Source organism: Pholis gunnellus (genome assembly GCF_910591455.1).
Source record: "Pholis gunnellus genome assembly, chromosome: 4".
Lineage (NCBI taxonomy): Eukaryota > Metazoa > Chordata > Actinopteri > Perciformes > Pholidae > Pholis > Pholis gunnellus.
In genome coordinates, this window is record NC_136530.1 from 1787413 (window position 1) to 1804700 (window position 17288).

A 17288-nucleotide genomic window follows, 5' to 3' on the forward strand; every position below is an offset into this window, starting at 1 on the left:
GTGAAAAACAGACACTCTCACATTATTGTCTCCTTTTTTTGTTTGCAGCGTCCAAAAAACACAAATGTAGTTTCCCATCGAGCCTCCTGACTGAATACTGGTTTAACGTCTCTTGTTCTGTGCTTTTAAATTGGTGATTTAATGTTGTATGTTTCCTACGACTACGTCTGACTTCTCAAAGAGAAAGAAAAGTCTTTTTCCAAAGTTGTGCTACTTTTAATTCAGTTTATTTTAGTTTGATTATTGCGTTACTTTTTGTTTTGTGAGGGTTTTTTCCCCGCAGCTCTCTTTTCAAAACTTTATTTCACACTTTGCTGCTGAAATCCTCACATGCGTGCTGAACCGTGAGCGATCTCACCAAAAACCCACCGACTCTCTGAGACGAGGGAACCAGACTCTCTGGTTGTAGTTTTTTAATGGGATCACAGTGCGACTCTTATTCTCGTCTCTCTCTCTCCTCCTGCAGGGCGTTCCCCAGCTCCCCTGTGCCAAGGCGCTCTACAACTACGACGGCAAAGAACCCGGAGACCTCAAGTTCGTCAAGGGCGACGTCATCATCCTGCGCCGGCAAGTGGACGAGAACTGGTACCACGGGGAGATGGGCGGCGTCCACGGCTTCTTCCCCACCAACTTCGTCCAGGTCGTCAAGCCGCTGCCGCAGCCGCCGCCTCAGTGCAAAGCCCTCTACGACTTCGAGCTGAAGGACAAGGAGGCGGACAAGGACTGCCTGCCCTTCTCCAAGGTCAGACGACTCCACGCTCCGGTCACATGGACGCCTCTCGTTACAGTCGAAGCGTTTCAGTTTCTCAAGTTATGTGTGTGAGAATGTGAGGGCTGCGAACTGAAACGCTTCCTGTGTTCTTGTGAGCCGGACGTCTTGATGAGCAGCTGTATTTAAGCTGAATGCACACACAGAGAAACGACACACGGCCTTAACTACAGTAATTAAGCGGTTATATCTGTCCAGCTGTTTGGGGCACACTTTGATGTTTCAGTTGTTTTTTTATATGCCACATGAGCAGAAACACAGAAACCAGCTGACTACGTAGTTTTCCACACAGAACGCCTCGGACTCTCGGCCACGTCTCTTTTAATAAAACACGGTCCCGACCTCGTTCGTTCCCTGGAGGAGGAGAAACACTCTCCGTTAGCAGCGTTCCTTCATCAGCTTCTTCCTCTCACGCGTCGCTCCTCTTGTGTCTTTTAATTTCAGGACGACATCCTGACTGTGATCCGCAGAGTGGACGAGAACTGGGCAGAGGGCATGCTGGGAGATAAAATTGGAATTTTCCCCATCTCATATGTGGAGGTAAGAAAATTAACAAGATTATTTAATGTCGTTAATTATTAGTGGAATACGCAGCGATGGAAGACGTATGAAGCTGTTTTAATGAAGTAACGGGACTAATAATAATAAATACCACAAAAAACAACACGTTACAAGTTAAAGTCCTGCATTATTTAAGTATAATCAAGAAAATGTACTAAAGGGGAGACGCTGACGACGAGGAAGATCTTTGGATAGAGAATAATGAGAATAAATATGAAACAGAATGTAAATCGTACTTTCTAAACTAAAATCAAACACGATCACTAAAGTTGTTTACAAGATATCTAAAAAACGACTCAATAGAAATGCTATATTGACTCTTTCAGCCCATAAAGAATTCATAAACGGTGACTCATTGCTTTGGGTTACACTCACACTAATGTGAAGCACTGACTGGACGGTTATTCCTGCTGCTCACCTTCTCCACCGACCGGATGAAGATGGAGGTCTTCCATGACGGCTTTATTACAGAGAGTGACAGTTTTCATGATCACTCTAATGCTCCATAGCTCCATCACCTCTCTGTATGTTATTTCCACCGTACTACTCTCTCTTCATCACCTCCTCCTCCTCCTCCTCCTCCTCCTCCTCCTCCTCCTCCTCCTCCTCCTCCTCCTCCTCCTCCTCCTCCTCCTCTCTCACAGTTTAACTCGGCAGCTCGGCAGCTGATAGAGTTGGACAAGCCGTCGGACTCCGGCGGAGACTCCGGCGAGGGGGGGGGCCTCCTCCTCCTCCTCCTCGGGGCCCCAGAGCAACGGCGCCCAGCGAGCGGGAGAGAAGAAGAACAGCAAGAAGCGACATTCCTTCACCTCGCTCACCATGTCCCACAAGCCCATGCTGGCCCCGCCCCCCCAGCGCCACTCCATGGAGATCAGCGGGCCCGTCCTCATCAGCTCCAGCAACCCCACGGCAGCTGCACGGATCGGGGAGATCAGCGGGGGGCTGTCCTGCAGCGCGCCTTCACAGGTACGAGGGAGGGAGGGAGGGAGGGAGGGAGGGAGGCAGGCAGGGAGGCAGGCAGGCTGCTGCATTGCAGGTCTCTTCCTAAAAGTTTTACCCTGAAACACAAGAATACAGGTTGACAAATAAGCTCCATTCAAGATGAGGTATAACTTCGATTTATCGCTGTGCAGCAGCACAAAGTTCACCTTTTTGATACCTCTATATCCTGTCAGGGCTTCAAGTATTGCGTTTGTATTCCGGACCAATCAGAGGAGCTACTGGCAGCTGGGGGCGTGGCTTAGGTGTGTGCGCGTGTGCGACTGTTTGTTCAAAACAACAATGGCGGCTCCTGAGTCATTGAAAGAAGAGCAAAAGAACGGCGCTGAAGGCTTTTATCGATGGAAAAGATGTGAACGCTCTTTTTCTCCGGACCAGTTTCATTTATATATATATATATATATATATATATATATATATATATATATATATAGCTCCTTTCAAACAGATCTAATGCAATTCAAAGGGCTTTACAATTTATTGACAAGTGGAGAGAAGATGAAGGTCTCCAAATTAAGTAAGAAAATCAAATCTAAATACATTCACGGTAACCGGTAAACGGACTGTACTTGTTCCACACTTGATGCATCAGAACGTAGACGGATGTGTAACTTTACCTCCAAACTACTAAATGTGCAACACTTTAATGTGTTATTATGGTGGCATTCTTTATGAAATCATTCTCTGAACTGAGATAATCAGTCGATATCCTCTCCGATGGTATTTAATTGCAAAACACCCATGAGCTGTGAGCGCGGGTCCAGCGTGGGCTCCTGTTGTTTCCTTCAGGTGTTTGCTGTTCTCAAGGCTCCGCTCTCCTCCTGTCAGCAATTAGGCCGACTTCCCTTTTCCCCCCCGTCATAGAACGGGCTGTAGCTCCATCCAAGCGTTGGAAACCGTGGATGCGTGACTCCACCCGCCTGAAGTAAAACAGAAACCAGCGACTCCAGCTCGGCTCTGGAGGTTTCCACACCGATCCCAAACGTGACGGGAACTCCCAGCTGCTCTGTGGCAGCGGGCCGCTGAGATCAGCTGTGACTCTGTGTTCAGACTGTCAGAACAACAAACACCGACTTCTCTCAGTCTGGGGCCCTTTATGGCCTAAAACTAATCATAATACCAGGAAGTCAACGGTGGATGAAATTCATCAAATAGGGCGTTATTATTATTATTATTATTATTATTATTATTATTATTATTATTATTATTATTGTACTTGTTGACTTTAGACATGAAATGATCAATAGTAATAATAATAATAATAATAACAAAAAAAAAAAAATGCTGAATAAATAGAAATACAAAAAAATATATATTTATTATATACCTATAAATAAATAAATAAATAAATAAATAAATAAATAAATAAATATTTATTTATTTTCTTTTTTATATAAATATAAAAAATGATATTATATATATATAGGTATATAATATAAAAGAGGAAACAAATTAAAAATATGTTTATAATAATAACAATAATTATAACAATGATAATAATAATAACACATTGTTCTTATTACTTTAAACATGGTCAGTTCTGCTCACCCAATAGCTGCTTTGTTTCTTTGTTATAGAGCATCATGAGGACGGTTGTTAGTGTTGAACTTTATTCAAACAGACGTCACGTTGTCGGCTCTCTTCAGGCTCTGGGAGCTTGTAGCTGAGTTTTTGACCTTATCTTCTGTTTGTCTGTTTGTTTTGTCTTAAATCTTCTTCTCGTGTTGTCTGAATACTGCAGACTCTCAAACGCTGTTTCCAAAACTCCCCATTAAGCTCCGTCATTAATCTTTCATCGACGGCGTGTTTGTGAGAGGGAGACGGGGGAGACGGGGGAGACGGGGGGAGAGTGCTCGTCTCCGCTAAAGTGGATCTTGAGGATCTTTTATTTTATTTTTTTTGTCTCTAAAGAACAAAAACCCTTTCATGTTGACATGATTTATGTATCATCAAAGACTGCGTATCCGTGCGGAAGGTTGAATCAGGTTGTAACGAACTCGCGCGTCATTATCAGGCTACTTTTAGAATATAACAGAATCTAAATGTGCGCCTGTGATGTGATCTCCCCGGTGACCACAATACGTCTGATTTAATAAAAACACAGCCTCGCTCCTCTCTTCTTACCCCTTCACCTCCACTCATCTCTCCTTCCACAAGCCAGACAAAGGAACAACAAAGGTAAGCCCCAGGTGCCCGGGGGCTAAGTAGTCCGTCTCGGAACATGAGAACGTCTTGTCTGGTGGGAGGAAGAATGTATTTTATTTAAATTAGCACACCTGCCCTGTTTTCTTGTGATATGTTTCTGTCTCCAGGCAGCCATTTCACCAACAGGCTCACCTCTGAGCACGTTGCTTAGCTTTTTTCCTTTTGGCACACCCAGAGCACAATAGATAAGAAAGCAGTTCAAGATGGAATCTGAGGTTGGGCTGCTCTCTGAGAGGCTCACCTTAAGAGTGGAGCAGTCAAGCATGGAGGGAGGGAGGGAGGGAGGGAGGGAGGGAGGGATATTGTGTGTCCAGCTCCCCAACAGTATGGCCTTGTTACTAGAACAGCACCCTGACTCACGTGGATGACCGGTTACACGTCCAATGAGGTGGTCACCTGGTCTTCTTTTGGCCTATTGCATCCTTTGTGGTCCTGGTACCAGGATACCAGGATACGAGGTGTTCACGTGTGTTCAGTGAGCGTCGTTTTGCACACAGTGTGTTGCTCTATAATACAGTAGTAGGCCGTCTTTTTCCCCCGTGTGTCCTTTTGCTTTCCTTCCTGAAATCTGATGACTGAGACTGATTACAAGCATGTGGTGTTTACTTAAAGAGACAGTAGTGATGTTCGTGTGTGTGTGTGTGTGTGTGTGTGTGTGTGTGTGTGTGTGTGTGTGTGTGTGTGTGTGTGTGTGTGTGTGATCTCTGATCTCCACAAAGACAACAGACTCACTGAAACCCTGATTCAGCGATCCTGTTCTGCTCGTTGTGTTCTTCATGTGTGGGGTGAAGCGTGTCCTGCACTTTGGACTCACATCTGTCTCTCTTTTCTCGTTGACAGGTACACATTTGCACAACTGGACTAATCGTGACCCCGCCCCCTAGTAGTCCTGTTACCACAGCAACGGTCTTCACGTTTCCCTCGGAGACGAGCTACACGTCCATCTCCGTGGTAGGTGGAGTCCTCCGCAGCGCTCATGAATCTTGTAGCTTTACGTGGTTATTTCTGTAACGCTAAACAGATTAAATATATATGTGTGTGTGTATGTTGCTAAAGGACATTCATTCATATTTATAACGAGTTGATTCTAACTGGTTCAGACGCTTACATTTGTGTTAGACAGTGCACGTGTCATCATACTCTTATTTTAACTCAGAATTAAAGGTTGAATATGTTCACACGAGTATAAAATATGAATAAAAATCAATGCACACAGCAGACGTCCCCCGAGGAGCTGAGAACGTCCCACCGGCTGCTAACGAGCAGCGCCGTTACTCGTGAAACTGTGTTAATCTGGATTAGATACAGTAGCTTATTATTATTATTATTATTATTATTATTATTATTATTATTATAATCTCTACAGACTCAATAAAGAGCAACATGTAGAGAACGTTTAAGCAGAACTGAACTGACTAATGTTTTTAGCTGAAGGGGAAAGAAAGAAAAAAATAACTACAAAATGTCAAGAAATCCCTTCAGCCCACATAAAACCAGCACGCACACTTCCTGTCTGTGTGTGTGTGTCTGTCTCTGTGTGTGTGTGTGTGTGTGTGTGTGTGTATGCTCTGGCATGGGGAGTTTTTTTTTGAATGAGCAGGAATGTGTACACAAAAGGTTGAGCTCTCCGCTTCACTTGGGAACCCTACATGATGTTTCTGTACAGATGATTTCTCTAGCCTGCAGGCAGCCTAATTATCTCAGCTCAAGCGTCAACGCTGAACCCAAATGCACATCGACACTCTCGCGTACATAAGCCTGTACACACACACACACAGACACACACACACACATAAAGACACATGCAGACAGACAGACACACACACACACACATACCGCAGGGCTGCCTCTGTCCTCACCGGTGTGTCATGGAAGCTATTACTCCGCTGCTATTACGGCCGGCTCGTCTCCCTCTGAGGTTCAGGAGTCGTCTCTGCGCTCTTTAGTTGCTCACAGTTGTTGTGTTGCTTTGTGTTGTGTTGCTTTGTGTTGTGTTGCTTTGTGTTGTGTTGCTTTGTGTTGACGTAGCAGCTTTATTGTTTTATTGTACCGGGGCTCATCACAGACCGCTCTGAGAGAAATCCTCTGGTAGCTCTGAAGTGTCGACGACAGACATGTTGTTGTTGTTTTTTCCACATTTCATATGGTCTCGATTTAAATGCCTTGCCACGGATTTTGAACATCTAGCCATGTGGTCTCCTAGCAACAAACAAACAGGCCGTAATAGAGGAGAATTCTCAGCTGCGAGGGAAGTCTGGGACGAGACCATGGTGCCTGCCAAACCAGACTCTAACCCCCCCCCCCAGGAGACACATGACAGATGATCTCTCATTCTAGTTTTCCTCTTTGTTACTAATAAACAAACTGGGTTCTCCACTTACGCCCCCCACACACACACACACACACACACACACACACACACACACACACACACACACACACTCTGGTTTTGTCTGCTTCTGCGTCACACAGAGAGGGAAATAAACGGATTAAACGTCGATAAACTACCAATATGATTTTTATGATTTTTGCTCTTCTTCTACAGGATGCTCTCCCGCCGCCCCCGCCTCCTCCCCCGCAGTCCTCCGTCGACGGAGCGGCGTATTCATTGGCTGCCGGACAGAGACCCTCCCCCAGCATAAGCGACCAGAGTGGGAGACAAAGACCCACAGTGTGAGCTATAAAAACAGTCCCGCAACAAAAAAATATGCAGTCTTCTAAAATGTGCAGTGAGATGTCAGAAGCGGTTTGCGCAGCGACACGGCCCCGAGGCCTTAATGGAAGGAGGGGAGGAGGGGGGGAGGAGGGGGGAGTGAGGCTGCAGAGGGTGAGCACAGGTGACGTGTGTGTGTGTGTGTGTGTGTGTGTGTGTGTGTGTGTGTGTGTGTGTGTGTGTGTGTGTGTGTGTGTGTGGGGGGGGGGGGGTTAATACCTGTGGGTGAGTCTCCTCTCATTGGAGAATCCCCTCTGACTTTTGACCCCCCCTCGTTACTCTTCCAGGACACCAAACACCTGATAAGCATTAGATCCGCCCACGCCTCGTCTTGTGTCTGCCTGTGCGTGCACGCAGAGCCCGAGTCCCACTGAGAACATCCCAGAGACTCCTCCAGCTTCTCGGCTGTTTGTCGACCTCTCGGTCAGAGTGCACGGTCTCTGGGGGAGACGATGACACGTGCACGGCCGGAAAGGCACGTTGTACAAAATGTGAAGCTCAAACTGCGATATATTACGATTTATTATATTACTATTTATGACCTATTTGTTTGTCAACATCTGAACTGAACTACGCTGTTTATTTTCATCATTAACTTGTTTTGACTTTGTTTAAGTCATCTATAGCGGTGATTTTATTGATTTAAAACAACATTGGTAGTTTTAATGATGTATTATGATCTGCTAAGAGCTAGTGTAGCTAGAAGTTAATCTCTCTCTAATATATTGATGTTGCTGTGAAGACGTCTCCTTTAAACAACTGGATCTATTTAAGTTTACAAGATTACATTTCAACACATAACGTCATAATTTACTGTCGTAAAAAAGTACAAAAGTACTTATTTTTCTTGTGAATGGAGCTTGAATTTTCAGACTAGTGAATAGAAAGCAGCAACTACTGTTTAATTAATCCGCGGTTCACGTGACTTCCTGGTCATTTTATATCCGAAAAGCTCCCTCGCTGCCGATTTAAGGCTCTTTTTTTTGGTAGATATGTGGCTGGAGGGTTCCCTCGGAGGTGTTTATATCGTAAGATGTTGTAAGAGTAGGACATCATGGGCATGAGTAGCACAGACTCATGGGCACTTTGGGCCAGTAAGATACCGTTAGTTATCGTAGGACATCGTAAGATATTGTTAGTTATTGTAGGATATTGTTAGTTATCGTAGGATACAGTAAGATACCGTTAGTTATCGTGGGATATCGTAAGATATTGTTAGTTATTGTAGGATATTGTTAGTTATCGTAGGATACAGTAAGATACCGTTAGTTATCGTAGGACATCGTAAGATATTGTTAGTTATTGTAGGATATCGTTAGTTATCATAGGATACAGTAAGATACCGCTAGTTATCGTAGGACATCGTAAGATATTGTTAGTTATTGTAGGATACCGCTAGTTATCGTAGGACATCGTAAGATATTGTTAGTTATCGTAGGATATCGTTAGTTATTGTAGGATACCGTAAGATACCGTTAGTTATCGTAGGATATCGATAGTTATCGTAGGATACAGTAAGATACCGTTAGTTATCGTAGGATACAGTAAGATACCGTTAGTTATCGTAAGATACCGTTAGTTATCGTAAGATACCGTTAGTTATCGTAGGATATCGTAGCTTCTTCATTTCTTGTAGTTATGAAATCGTGATTTATATAACCGCTGTTAATCCCGACCTTCCTAATTACAAAATGAATAGTTCATATAAAAAAAGATTGAATCTTTGCGTTCGAGTATTGACACAATATCGGCATGCAAAATATCGCGATACTATGCTGTACTGATTCTCCCCCCAGCCCGTGTGTGTGTGTGTGTGTGTGTGTGTGTGTGTGTGTGTGTGTGTGTGTGTGTGTGTGTGTGTGTGTGTGTGTGTGTGTGTGTGTGTGTGTGTGTGTGTGTGTGTGTGTGTGTGTGTGTGTGTGTGTGTGTGTGTGTGTTAAATCCCTCCTCTCTTTGTCCTGGTCCAGCTACGTGGCCATGTTCCCCTACACTCCCCGTAAGGAGGATGAGCTGGAGCTGAGGAAGGGCGAGATGTTTCTGGTGCTGGAACGCTGTCAGGACGGCTGGTTCAAGGGCACCTCCATGCACACGGGCAAGATCGGAGTGTTCCCCGGGAACTACATGAGCCCCGTCAGCAGGTCGGTGGTTCATTAACGCTGAACACTCAGTCACACATTTACACGCCTGCTCTCACATGCATTAGTCTGTGATGCACAGCCACGGGTTAATGATCCCACCTGGTTCTCATTGAGAACGTATTCACTGTCAGGCTCGACACGGCAAAGCCCCGGAGTACACGTCTCGGTATTTAAATCATTTATTCATTCAGGGGAATCCCATTCAGATTTTAAAATCTCATTTACGAGGGCATCCTGGTCAAGATGGCAGCGTAAAGGTTTCACACAAGAGCCGCATAAAAACACAGATAACAGACTTAACGCAGCAGAAAGAAATAACTCTTTTGCTCTTTTTGTTCTATTTTTTATTTTGTTCTTGTTTGTTTGTCTATGTAACGTTTGTCATGTTTTTGTTTATATATCATTTCTAGAATCTATTAATTATCTTGACTTACTTTATTTTATTAGGTATTGTGACATGTTCCAACTTTGCAAATAATTCCCATTAAGCGTAGCTTCCTTGTAGTAATGTTTAACAACAGCGGGTTGCTAGACAGAAAGAAACAGAAACTGTTGTAATTACACGTTTATTGGGTCACCTCATGTGTTTCCGCATGAAAAGCAGATTTTATTTCGGTATAAGAACATCCTGTCGTTCTCCTGCTGCCTCACACTCACCGTCTTTCTGCCCTCTCCCTTCAGGACGGGGTCAGGGAGCACTCAGCCCAAAGTACCCATGAGTCTGTGCACCCAGGCGGGCCGAGGGGTCACCATCGTCAGCCCCTCTTCTGCGGCCCTCGGGGCCATCGTTCCGGGTCCAGATTTCAACAAGCCCCTCGCCGTCTGCTCCAGCGCCGTTCCCGCCAACTCGCAACCCGCGGCCGTGGTGACGGCGGCTCAGACGGCCACGGGTCAACAGCCCAAAGTTCCGCTGCACGTCGGCTCCCAGATGACCGTGAATCAGGCTCGCAACGCGGTCAGGACCGGTACGTTCACCGGGAGGGAAACGGATTCTAGACGGCGGCTTGTTTAGTGAAAGGGGTTTTAGATAAAGTGGGAGAGGGTTTCACGACTCAATTCAATGATTCTTGATGAAAGACTCTATGAAAATGTCTTACAATTCTAACATTTAAAGCAGGCGGCAACCTCTGGTTCTGCAGAGTTAAAAGCTGCATTCTCGCTAATGACCACCAGGGGGCGACTCCTCTGGTTGTATAGAAGTCTATGAGAAAATGACTCTACTTCTCTCTTGATTTATTACCTCAGTAAACATTGTAAACATGAGTTTATGGTCTCAATCTCTAGTTTCAAGTCTTCTTCAATACAGCATGATGTTCATTTAGTAAATGATGGTCCATTTAGAGTCACACAGACCATAAAGCAGGGGATGCTTTAGGGGCGGGGCTACACAGTGATTGACAGGTCTCCAGAGACGTATACGGCGTCTCTACGTCACTCCTCCTCAGTCCACATATGGTCACTTCCTGTTCACTGGTTCCAAAAAAACAAGATGGCGACGGCTGATACGCCGAACTCGAGGCTTATAGTCCGTCACGTTTCTTAACCTTTATGCTTTTTTTTGTTTAGTTTTGGTATTTCTGTTTGATATATTCTACTTTGTTGTTGTTTGTTTGATAAATAATACTTTTATCGTAAAGCAGTTTGTAACGTTAAAAAAAAATCATTATTATCTATTATTAATCTAATATTATCTATTAACTAGATTGAACATTACATTGTATAAAACTCGTGAATGGATAAGTCGTAGAAAAGACCACTCCTGCTTTTAAATGTGTAATATCGTTTATTATATCGTTTATTTTTTTGCAGCTGCGTGTCACAGTCAGGACCGGCCCACAGCTGCTGTGACTCCCGTCCAGTCCGCTACACCTGTGGCGTATCTGCCACACCTGGTGTTGTGCCCGCAGCCTTCCTCCTCCGGTCCCGCCCAGTGCTGCTCCCGGGCGGGCTCGGCGATGGGCTGCGCCGCCGCGTCTCTGACTCCCCCCAACGTCAGCGCTGCATCCCTGGAGGGTGACGCTCTGAGACCCGGGGCCGTCCTCGCCGGCTCGGGGAACAACAATCCCACGTCCAACAGCTCGGCTCCCGCCTGCCGCCTGGACAAAGACGTCAAGGTCGGATATGTTTGAATATATGTGTTTATATAACATCTGAATCTAACAATTAGAGGGACGAGAACACGTCAATACTCTGGAGAACTGTTTCTACGCAGAGATTCGTGGGTCAGATTGTGCAAAAAGCAACACAGTGATGTTTAATGTTACAGTGACTGTGATGCGGATCCAAGCGTTTGGATGTTTTGCTCAGATTTGGTTCATGTGGCGCCGTGTTCATCACACAATAACTAGATTTGTGTCTAGTTTTAGATTCTTTTGTCAACTTGTCATTTTCAAGTGCCTTCATCATTACAAGTGTTGATTTAAAATGCTCTGCAGCGGTTCGGTGTGTCTGAGATTCCTGATGACGTTTGTCGTGTTTGTCAGTCTGCGGTTTACCACACGTGTGTGTTTGTGTGTCGGCCGGTAAAGAAGCATCGGTTCCAGACTCTAGAGCGTACCTGTGTCTGTTTGTGAAAACCACGTCTCTAACACGTACATGATGCTGCTGTTGTTGCTGCAGAGAGAAAAGAAAAGCCTCCTGAAGCTGTTGTCCTCCAACAAGAAGAAGTCTCGTCCTTCGCCGCCCTCCTCTCCGACCCTGGAGGCGGAACAAGCTGCTGCTGCCGCTGGAGAGGCGCTCCACGACTCCTCCCCTCCCTCCGGCGGCCTCGAGCCCGAACCTGCTGCTGTGTCTTCTGCCTTCTCGTCCTCCTCGGTCCCAGAGTCCTCCTACCGGAAGAGCAGCCCCCTGGATGGATGCGCCCCCATCGCTCCTCCTCCTCGCCAGCCGTGCTCCTCTCTCTCATCTCAGCAGCACGACGCGAGGCCCATCATCTGTGAGAGGTACGGCGACCCGAATCAGAGCGAGTACCGCTTCATGTAGTGAAGTTACCCGCGTGTCTGCAGCTCTGGTTGTTATCTAACACACTTTGAGTCAGTGTGCGTCTTGTTGACGAGTGCAGGTCATAAATAATACTTCAGTGAACGGTTTCAGACTAAAGCTTAGTTTATACTCACGCCTGGTGTCGTAGAATGAGACTCTGAGTTCATACTTAACGCGCTGCTTTATTCTCTGAAACACTAGAGAGCATACAAACAATGTTAACTGTGAGGAACGAGTGTAACGCAGAGACATGAACATAGACTGAAGGTGTAGCCGACAAAACACCATAAACCAGCCTCCACTATGAGGAGGAGCGATTATTATTATCTGTAAACTCATATCTCATGTTCATGAACTACTTTATTACCTTTATTCAAAAAGAAGTCAAGTATTAAATGTGTTAATGTGTAAACTATTTGATTTGACTGATAAATATTTACTCACATGTAGAGTTTTCCAAAGAATCCAAAAAAAAACAATTCTACTTTGTAATCCTCAGACATGTAAATAGTGTTTTATAGAGTATAAACTAAGCTTCCCACTGTGTGTGTGTGTGTGTGTGTGTGTGTGTGTGTGTGTGTGTGTGTGTGTGTGTGTGTGCAGGTACAGAGTGGTGGTGTCGTATCCCCCTCAGAGCGAGGCGGAGCTGGAACTCAAGGAGGGCGACATTGTGTTCGTTCACAGGAAGCGGGAGGACGGCTGGTTCAAGGGCACGCTGCAGAGGAACGGCAGGACCGGACTGTTCCCCGGCAGCTTTGTAGACAGCATCTAACACACACACACACACACACACACACACACACGGTCACTGGCCTCGCTGCGGTGCGTCGCCGTGCAAAAAACCAAAACGGATCAGCGCTCGCGAGGTTTGCCGGGACAGGACCTTCATTTTGACACTTTAACTCCTTTAGAGAACGAACGCTGTCGGCACATGAGAGAGAGAGAGAGAGGGACGGCGGGAGGGAGGGAGGGAGAGAGAACAGAACATGTTGTCATTGAAAAGCACAGTGGACAGAGTTTAGGTACGGAAGCCCTGAACAGACATTATTCGAACGTTATGTTTAATATCGTTGTCGTGGGATCAGCAGCTGTTTGTGTCTTTATCACGAGAAAACCAAAGGATGAAGATGTTTGTGTCAAATCATCCGACGGAGACGTTGGTGAAGTCAGTGGAGAGAGATTCACGTGTGACAACGTCCGGTTTTCAAAATAAGGTGTTAACAAAGAGTACATAAATAAATACATTATGTTCTGAAGACGTATATATACATGTTACCTGTGTTGCTTATAAATGAACACGTAAATCCCACTAAAGTGTGAGGGAAACGCCTTCATTTCATGTTTGTGTTGCTGGAATAATAATCTCTGAATACATACAGTCAATTATGACATTTTCCAAAGTAAAAGTCCCTCATTTCTAACATGAAATAGCTACATTTTTTAACTTGAGGTGCTATAAAAACACACATCGCTCCATAATTCCTGACATCTGACTTCTTCTCTGACTACAGACATACTGAGAGGAAATGCAGCTCTTTCACGGTAGAAATGACTTTTACTTTGGAAAATATTTGACATTTTTATTTTTTAGTGACGCAGGAAACAAGCTTTTAAATATAATCCCTTTCTTCTTATTTCTATATATGTATTTCGCTAACACCTTATTTTGAAAACAGGATGTAGTCACACACGTATCTCTGTCAGCTGGTGAGTCAGACTGATTTGATCCAAACATTTAAAGTTATAACAGGAAACAACCTTCTTTATTTTCAAGACTCAGAACTCGTCTTCTTAAGATAACGAGATGAAAGCGTTTGTATTATGTCCGTTCAGGGCTTCCGTAGTCAGCACACTACTCATGAACATTTTCCCTTTTTCTTTTCTTTTTGTTGGTTATTTATATCTTTGTAACAATTCAGCTGTTTAAATGTGTGCCTTGTACTGTTCCTCACTTTATTGTACATAAAGGACACAAAGATGATTAGTCCTAAAAACAACCAGTTTGAGCTGTTGATATAGATATGTTACACACTTTAACTTATTTCATAGATCGGCCTTTTTTCTTTCTTTGTTTGTAGCAGTGCAACACATTAAGGGTTCAGCTGACACCGAGCCTTATTTGACCTCACCGGGTACGCTTCACTCCCTCAGACTGATCTGATGAGCATCATGTCAGTCGGCTGCAGCGAGAACACGTGAGCGGAGTTACCGTCGCCTGTCGAAGGGAAAAACGGATATTTCTCTTATTTCTAAAGGCATCAAAACTGTTCCCGTGGGGCGTTCACTGACCTCCAGTTGCTGAGTAAACTGTTACCTGCTGTGATCAAATATCTGCATGTGATCAGCACATAACCTCCTACGGGAGACAGAGTGGTGTCAGCTGTGTTGCAGGACTGTTTGGTTAAAGCCTTTATTCTATTTTTATTTCAAACACACTCCAAGACGGACGTTGCAGTCTAAATATTATCTTACTTTGTACCTTTTCTTTGTATTTAGCGACCTGCGTAGCTCCTCTCAGACGTAGCTGTGTATTTATGTTAGCAGCTGATTCAGCAGGCTCACAGTTCTATTTGTTCACTAGAACTCATTCCTGAAGTGACTCGTGGCAACAAACGACCCGGCTGGCTGAAGCTCGGAGCGTTTTCCTGAAGAAACGTCGTACGAGCTGCACGGGAAGAGACGAGGAGTTCTGTCCCGTCTCTGAAACACGAGCTGTTATTGAAATCCATCTCTTTGTTTTTGCTGATTTCTGCGGTTGGGTTTGTGTTTTTTTTGTACATTTACTTCTATAAAGAGTTCTTAAGGTTGAGTATCGTATTGACTTGAATTAAGATGTCTGTGTTGATTTGAGGGGATTTTTTTTGGTGCTTGTTGAAACATAAAACAAAAAGAAATGAGCAGTTTTAGAATGAATGAGATCGGATCAAATCTCTCAACGTGTGATGAAATCCTCCAAAATAAAGGTATTCTTAGGAATGAACATTATCGCCTCAGTGGACCCCACGACATTTCATGTAATGTGACTTATTGATCTCCTGTGAGGTGTTTAAACACTTTAAATCACTGAATCGTGCCAAGTCTGGCTTTTGAGAATGAACTTCCTGACTGAATTGGCCTTTTTCTCTGTTAACTGAGGGGGACCACTGTGTAACTGACTGCTGGAATATGTTGTAGTTTGTTTGTGTGTGGAAACGGATGGTACAAATCACTGTTAGGGACTTTTTCTTTATTTTCTTTTGTCTTTCTGAATTTAAGTAGAATTAATCTGACGTTATCTTGGCACCGCACCGACCTCCGGCTCTGTGCTCGTCGTTCCAGCCTTTTAATACTCCGTCACGCAGACGCACGCGCTCCTGCACTATCGAGACGAACCTAATAGTACTGACTCCTCCTCCTCCGGACCGTTGGTGTAAAAGCTGCACAATTCTCAAAGACACGGAGCGTTTAACAGTCAATAAACTATATTTCATTGGAACACACGGCAACTTAACGTTGCTTTGTGTTCAACTTAACGGATTCTCCTCATGCCAAGGTGACTTACTTGATTTCTTTGTGTTTGTCTGTAGTTAGTCTGTCTGTATGTCTGAAATGGTGAAACTGAAATTTGGCACAAATCTATTATGTGAAAAACATTCTGAAGTATTTGAGGGAATAGCACATTTTGTAAAAAAAAAAAAATCTATAACAATAAAAGCTAATGGTTTCCATAATTCTTCTGGTCGATGTTTTATTACTACGGAAGACTATTTCATTTTTAAAATTGCGTTTTGAGAATAAAGACAAGATGAACTTTAAAGGTGGATCCCAGTGTTCACAGATAGACGGCTGGAGTCAAGACTGAAGCCTCTAAATGCAGTTTTTCTTTCCTAATACTCTTCCGTACATCACGGTAATGTTGTGTTTTCTTGTGTATTAGTATCGTGTATTAGTATTAGCGAGTACATGAGTATTTGTGTCCTCGTCTCTCCTCTTTGTCTCCAACACAAAGCTTGAACGGACTAATATTAATAATTATAATAGTACATTTGATTTAATGCCACTGGATATAAATATATAGATTTGACTAAATAATACATGTAAAAAGGTTAGTTTGTAAGTTTAGTGTAGCTTTGGTTTCTTAGTAATGACTTCATGTTTTTATTATTTTATATATTTGTATTTTCAGTTGAAAGTCAAAAATCTAAACTAGTTTAAAAGAAGAGTTTTAATGGTGAATAGAGTAAAACAATCACCATGAAACTTCACCCGTTCATTACTGACATTAAGAGGATTATTTATTGTGTTACAAGTTTTCTGAAATGTGTAAATATGCAAATGAGGCATTATGTAATGGTAAGTTTTGGTGAATTTAGGAGAAATCTACAGACGTAAACTCTAGTCTGAAAGAAGACGAGTTATGGAGGAAAAATAGAACAAAATCTCTAAATTAAAAACAGTTTTTGCCTAAAATGTGTTCTGAACTCGTGAGACTCGACACACGAGAGCAGCTGAACACAGTTGCTCTTCATTAGTGTAATTGGGTGAAGTCAGGTGGTCGTTGGTGTCGTTCGTCTTCTCGGTGAGCTCAGCTGAGAAACACTGACAGGAAGTGACACGGGAGGTCAGCCCTCTGCACACCGCCCGCTGCTGAGGACTGTTACCATGGTGATACGTTATCTCAACGTAGGAGCCTCATGAGACTCAGCAGGAAATATACAAACGAGTACAATTATATCATGTATGTGTGTGTATATATATATATATATACACATATTTTACAAGTGGAAATGTAAAGTATTGTATACAACATTCAAAGGTCATGTACTTCCATTTTTTCATATTCAACAAATCACAATGGAATGAAGAAAAAGGTATTCCTCAAAATATGACAGATCATATATACCATGTTATAGGACCAGTAACCAGACCAGGTAACCACCGA

At 43.8% G+C, this 17288-nt stretch overlaps 1 protein-coding gene across 1 annotated transcript in view; it reads left to right on the top strand.

Annotated features, from left to right (window-relative positions):
• sh3rf1 (SH3 domain containing ring finger 1) overlaps positions 1-16057 on the top strand; it is a 22121-nt gene extending 6064 nt beyond the window's left edge. The window contains 11 exon segments of the mRNA XM_079157411.1: positions 467-742; positions 1214-1309; positions 1975-2045; positions 2047-2296; positions 5375-5485; positions 7080-7207; positions 9215-9385; positions 10067-10350; positions 11195-11499; positions 12005-12327; positions 12971-16057. Coding sequence (XP_079013537.1) covers positions 467-742; positions 1214-1309; positions 1975-2045; positions 2047-2296; positions 5375-5485; positions 7080-7207; positions 9215-9385; positions 10067-10350; positions 11195-11499; positions 12005-12327; positions 12971-13139 — 2184 coding nt within the window. The 3' untranslated portion in view covers positions 13140-16057.
• Positions 16058-17288: the final 1231 nt, after the last annotated feature.